This window comes from Talpa europaea, assembly GCF_964194135.1.
Source record: "Talpa europaea genome assembly, chromosome: 9".
In the NCBI taxonomy this organism is placed as follows: domain Eukaryota; kingdom Metazoa; phylum Chordata; class Mammalia; order Eulipotyphla; family Talpidae; genus Talpa; species Talpa europaea.
The window spans coordinates 29,633,310-29,639,743 of NC_140076.1; the positions used below are offsets into that span (position 1 = coordinate 29,633,310).

General features: G+C 54.0%; 1 protein-coding gene across 1 annotated transcript; it reads right to left on the reverse strand.

Moving 5' to 3' along the window:
- Positions 1-5,269: 5,269 nt before the first annotated feature.
- Positions 5,270-5,962, reverse strand: LOC311177511 (spliceosome-associated protein CWC15 homolog; the record flags this gene model as incomplete). Its single annotated transcript, XM_084243608.1, has 1 exon — positions 5,270-5,962. The coding sequence occupies one exon, from the start codon at positions 5,960-5,962 to the stop codon at positions 5,270-5,272; it is 693 nt and encodes a 230-aa protein (XP_084099734.1).
- Positions 5,963-6,434: the final 472 nt, after the last annotated feature.

Consider the following 6,434-nt stretch of genomic DNA (forward strand, 5'->3'; position numbering starts at 1 on the left):
GTGCCCAGCTGCTTGTAGGAATAGCATTTCCATGTAGCCGAGATTTTTCTAAAACTGAAATGCCTGCCTCAGAGGCAGAACAATTTCAGCCCAGGTACACCAGCCCAGCCTGCCTGTGGTGTACTGGGTGCCTTCAGGCTATTAGGCCCTCTCTCCGGGCCACAGTAGGCCCACCTACAGATAGGAAGTGGATTAAATAATCTTAATGTGGGAGCAAAAATATTAGAAACAGGAAAAGAACAATTTGGCTTTGTTTTTGAGTTGAATTTCAAATTAGTTAGGCCACTGTTTCTATTTATTTTTGAAGCAGTTCAACCAAGAATTACTATTTTCTTGGCTCTAGCTTTTGATTTCCAATGCTAAACAACACAACTAGGACTCCACGCTTCTTCGACTACTGACTGTGGGTTTTGTTCGCATTCCTCATGGTGAAGAACATTGGGTTAACACAATGACAAGGCAGTTGCCCTTGCAATTCCAAAAGAGTGAAATGAGCTAATGGATGGCAAACTGGGTGTCAAGGAGTCTCTTGTGAATTTTCCTATCTGTAAAATGGGGAGGGGATGGAGGCAGGGAGAAGTCTAGATATTGAAAGTCTAGATCTTGTCCTTCTGCTCCAAAACAGTCCAAGTTTCTGCAGATTTAGTCCTTAGTCTAAAGGGGTTTGGCTACATTTGCCCTGTTACATTTTTTTTTTAAGATTTATTTTTATTTATTTTATACAAGCACTGGGTACAGTCAGAAGCGCGGGAGGGTGAGAGAATTCACCAGAGCCAGAGCGGGGAGCAGAGCGGGCAGAAGGACCGAAGTACACTGCTGAGGGGAGCAGCGGGCGGCAGGAGAGGTCTGCGCGCCATGTGGGACCCTCCTCTGGTGGCTGGGGAGCAGCCGGGGATCGAACCGTCGCTGCAGAGGCTGCGGGCAGCCTCGCAACCCAGCGCTCAACCGCTGCGCCACCGGGGAGGCCCTGCCCTGTTACATCTTTAGCCTCAGGGGCCACCCTAGCTGATTCCAGCGATGTGAGGGGTGGGACTGCAGGAAACGGAGAGCCTTTACAAAGGCAACAATGGCAGATCCCTAATTTGTGGACAGTCCCTTATACCGTGAGTCTGAAAGGCCAAGGAGGGAGTGAGGACCCTCTTGGCTGTGTAGTCCACTGAAAGTCCATGGACCCATCTGCAATGAAGGAGTTTAGAGGCAAATGAGGGGGCTATGCTGGGGGCTTGGCGATCCCCTAACAGACCTGATACAGGGCTGGAGGGCTCAGGCTGTGTGGACAGTGAGGCAGGCTGGACTGGTGACAGGCCATCAGGGGGACACTGGGTGTGGCCTCCTTATTCTTTCTCCATTATTGAATTGAAGCCCAACTTAAGCAGATGGCAACAGTGCATAGAAGGACTTCTATGGTGGAGTTGGGTGAGGTTTATTGCTGAAACATTTGAGACTGAATCTCTGGAAAGACCAGGGTTGGAGAAGGCTGAGGGGAGGTGGGTTAGTATTGGCTCGTTTGACTGCAGCCCCAGACCACTTGGTTTTGCCAAAATAAGCTGTCAGCACAGCCCTGACCAACTTCCTGGGTCCCACGGTTGATCATTATAGACAAAGACCCGTCAGTTCCTCCAGCGATGGGGCAGTTTAGACGAGCAACAAGACACTCCACGAAACAGTCGGAGTTACAAAAGATGTTGGGTGGGAAATGCAACAAACAGCCTCAGTTAAGAGCAACCATGAAGTTTCCTTGGTTATTATACAAGGGACCAACCAGTCAGGTCACCAGTCCAACGGCTCCCTGCTATCCTGGCTTGAGAGGTCCAATGGAACCACTGCATGATGGTCCTTTGGTCCAGTCCAGTGATGCTGTGACCATGCACACTGCATGTCCTACTTGCAGACCTAGCCAGAGACTCCCCTGCAGGGCAGTACTGCAGGTGCCTCGGGGGGGCTGCCCGAGGGGCTCCGGGACTCTGGGGATATTTCCCTGTCACCTGACCTCCCTCCTCAATGCGTACATGTATTAAAATCAATTCAAATGAAACAAACCTCTCAATCTGTAAATGTTTCTCAGTTAATCTGCCTGGTAGAGAATGAAGTTACTGTCTCTTAAGGGTGATAAAGAAGGCGGGGGGGGGGATGCCTCCCTGGTAGTGCAAGGGGTTAAGACACAAGCTATGAAGTTATTTGCAGCCATTGCAGCATGAGTTTGATCCCCAGCCAGGGAGCTACCCACATGGCACAGCAGACCTCTCCTGACTCACCCGCTGCTCCCCTCAGCAGTGTATTTCAATCAATCTGCCTGTTCTGTTCCCCACTCTCTTTGGTGAATCCTCTCACCCCCCATACCTCTGGCCTGTACCCCAGATCTTATATGCATAAATCTTTTTTTAAAAAGGGGCAAAAAAAAAAAAAAACATGGGAGGAGAATGCAAAAGGACTTAAGCAATAAGGAAAAGTGGAAAGAATAAGCGCCCAGCACAGTAGGGTGCTTTACAGAGAACATGCTGTAGGCTTTTTTCAGATCCATTAGTTCATAACCACCCCGGGGGAAATTAGGCCCATTTGGGAGATGGAGAGGTCGAGGGTCCAGAGCAGGAAGATGCTGGTGGACCTGGGATAGCGTCTCTGTCGCCTGCCCCTTGTCTCTTGATGTCAGAATACCATTGCTAGGAGCGCTGAGTGGGGCTTGGGAAGCATGCAGCCTCACCCTTCCTCGTAGGGGTGAGGGAAGAAAGCGCAGACTGAAGAGCCAGAATCCTTACTGAAAGAGCCTAGGATTCCAGGCGATTCTCCTGCTTTCTCTAAATGGAACGTCTCCCAGTGGCAGAACTTTCTTCCTTGTGTCTACCCATTCTGTCTCTTGCTATTGGGCCAGCCTGGAAGCACCTTCTGGCAGCCATCCTCCAGAGGGGGAGGGTAGTGTGCCAGGTAGGCTTGGCCTGGGAGTGGGCTGGAAATTCTTCTCTCCCTGAGGGTAGCAGAGGGTCTGGATGGAGGAGAGTCCAGAGGGCCGATTCTGTGTTTGGTGAATAAACAGTGGAGTCGAGTTTCTAGCCTGTCACTCTGCAGCCTTTCAGCAAGCGAGAGGCCAGGTGGGCCAGGGAGTTCCCTGCGGGCGGCACACGGAGAGGCCAGGGTCTGTAGGGCAGGGGCCTGGGCAGGGTTGCTGTGGACAGCCAGCAGAGTCCACCTCTGCAGGCCACAGGACTTCACACCTTTGAAAGGCTCCAGAGTGGCCTACAGAGAAAATAAACTGTTCCTCCCATCCATGGTAGGTCAGCCATCCTTGGGGGGCCCCTTGTCATGCGCACAGAAATCCTGTAAAATGGCCCAGCGTTTCCTTTCCACTCCCCAAAAGGACACGTGCTAAGCCCCATGAGGACTGTGGGGTTGTGTGAGGGTGCTTTATCCACGGCCAGCAAGGCCTGATTCCAGCCCTTTGCCCCCTGAGATAAGCCATCCCAGCTCTGAGACTTAATGTACACATCTGGGAAATGAGAATGAAAATCCCTCCCTTCGTGCGTTTGATGGTGAAGCAGGCCAAGATGCAAAACTGCTCAGTTTATAGGCATTTGATCAATGTCAAGACCAAGAGAAAGTCTGATCCCTTCGGAGCCATGTTGTCTCTGAAGTGGGGTTACTTCCTTTATGGGATCAGACAAAAGGCTTAGCACAATGCTTGACACACAGAAGGCTTTCCAGTGGCAGCGCCTTCCTCTTCTTCCCTCTGGGTCTCCAGGGCATCATATCGCCGCATGGGAAAGGTTAACAGCTCTTGACCCTCCAGGCGAGAAAGCCATGAGGATGAACTCAATGCCACAAGCACCCACTGAGCGTAGCGGTGCCACGGAACTGTAGGAGAGGCTAGGTCAGGGCCTTGAGAAAGGGAGGTGCTGGCTGCTTGTGGGTAGCAAGGAGGCCTTTCCGGAGTTCTGCCCAAAGTCACGGGCCAGTCTTTCCTACCAGCTGTGGTTTGTTGCAAATCCTTGACACCCCAATTGCTGCTGCCTCTCAGCAAGTTGAGATACCCCCAGAGGTGCCCTTGTTCCACCCCATCTTCTCAGAGCTGAGAGGAGATGGCAGAACTAGGCCCAAGGGGTGTGTGAACTTGAATAGCTTCAGCACTGACACACTCTAGCAGGAGAGTGTCTCCAGGCGTGGAGGGTGTCACCTGCTGTGACACAGCAGGTGTCCAGCAGTGGCCACTGGCAGACCCTATGATAGGCACAGAAGAGGATGTGTTACTGGGTGGGAGGTGGGCAGAGCTGAGAGGTGGCTTTGGAATTAGCGCGCTGGGGCTCCAAGTCTGGCTTTGTGATTCACACCTGAACGACCTCGGGGTAGTCTCCAAAACTGTAAAGTCCTGATTTCCTCATACAAGATCAGCAATAATTCCTTGAAAGAGTTGTCTTGGAGACTAGGGACAATGCTTGGAAAGCACTTAGCATAGTGCGGGAAGTGTGTGGTGTCCCCGTCACTTTCTAGGATCAGGCAAGCTGAAATCGGTAATGGATTAAGATCCTATATTGCAGGCCTCCCTGGTGGTGCAGCGGTTAAAGTCAGCCACTATCAAGCTAGCCTAGCCACTGCGGCATGAGTTCAATCCCGGGCCAGGGAGCTGACTCACATGGCACAGCGGACCTCTCCTGACTTGCCCACTGCTCCCCTCAGTATATTTCAGTGGATCAGTTGTAGAGCAACCCCGATACAAAACGGGGTGCCTGACTGTGGGTCCTCATCCGCGCGCATAAAAGGACTTATCAATGCTCTACTGCAGCCACACGTGAAAGGTTAATAAAAGGTTTATTTACAAGGGCAGGGGAAATGAGGAAATGTACAGTTCAGGGAGAAAAGTGGGAGACAAAGTTTTAAATGAGTCCTACCCGATCCGCTAATCAGGAATCTCCAAAATGGCGCTCTCAGAGTTGGCTGCCAGCCAGGAGCCGTGAAGCCAGGAGGTGAGCCTGAGACCCCAAGGCCCCATGTGTTTGGTTTTTATATCCAACCTGGCTGCCCAACTCCACCCTCAGGTCCCAGCCACCCTCCCTTGGTGGTGATGGGATTTGTCTTTCCCAATGTCCTGATGGCTTTAGTCTGGAGTGGGGGTGGGGTCCACAAAGCCTGTATGGGACTAACTCAGGACATCATTTCCCCCTAACAGATCCGCCTGTTCTGCTCTGCACGGTCCCTGAATCCTCTCACACACCGCCCCCCCCCCCACCTCTGGCCTCTACCCCAGTTTTGTATGCATAAATCTTTTGCACATAAAACTGCGCTATTTAACGAACTTCTCCATGCACTTCTTGTGGAACTCGGAGCGCAGCGTGTCGTTCACGAACCGCTTGTCCTTCTGGTCGTCGACGCCCTTGGCGCAGTTCTTGAACACCACGTCGTCGTCCCACCTTCTTTTGACCTTGAGGTTGGCCTGCGGCTGGGCTGGCCTGGTCAGATTCAGGAGCGGGTTTCCACCGAGGGTATTTTCCGTTCGAATCCTTTCTTCTTCAGCTTTTTGTTCTTGCTCCTTCCTGGCCTGCTCCCCCGCCCTCTCCTTTTTGATCTTCTCCAGCTCGGCGAGGAGGGCCGCAGTGTCGTCGTCATCACTCTCGTCCTCAAAATCCTCGTCCTCCTCGTCCTCACCTGTCAGAGGGTCGTCCGCGTGGAGGTTCGCAGCGGGAATCTGGTCTACCCGAGGCCTCTCTGGCGCTGAAGAGGAGGTGGTCTGTTCCCGAGCTGGCCGGCCTCTGTTCTTCTCCCGAGCCGCGGCTCGCGCCCTCTCCTCCAGCTCCCTCCTCAAGTCCCGGCTGCGAACCTCTTCAGGGGCATCCTGAGTGGCTGGTCGGTATTTTACCTTCGTGTGGGCGGGCAGGTCGCGGCTGGAGCACTGCGTGGAGAGCTGGCCCAGGTCCCCTTCGCCTTTCCCGCGACCCCCTCTCGCAGGCGCGAAGGTCGGCCTGGCCGCGGTCGTCATCCTCAGGCCTCAGCGACGCGGCCCGGGGCCTGGGCGCGAGGGCGGCGCGCGTCTCCGGCAGGAGCTCCCGCGGCGCCCGGCTCTGGGCCTCGCACGAGCCGCTGGCGGCTGCGTTTCGGGGGCAGGGGGTGACGGGCCCCTCCGAGCTCACACTGACGCCAGGGTGGGCCCCGCTCCCGGCAGCCTCCGCGCCCGCCCGCCCAGGCCCGGAAGCGAATCGCGCGCCGTGTGGCCCCGGGCTGCGGCCAATCGGCGGCGGGCGCGCCGGAAGTGGGCGGGGCGGCGGCCGGGGTGGGGGGGCGGCCCGGAACTCATAAATCTTTTTTTTAAAAAAAAAATTTCCATGTGCCTAAGACCCCCACAGAATTTCAGAATTTTATTAATGTCCAGGATGAGAAGTTCCTAGAACAGGAGCTGGCTAACTTGTTTTGCAAAGGGCCAGGAAGTAAATAGTTGGGGGCCATAGGGTCTC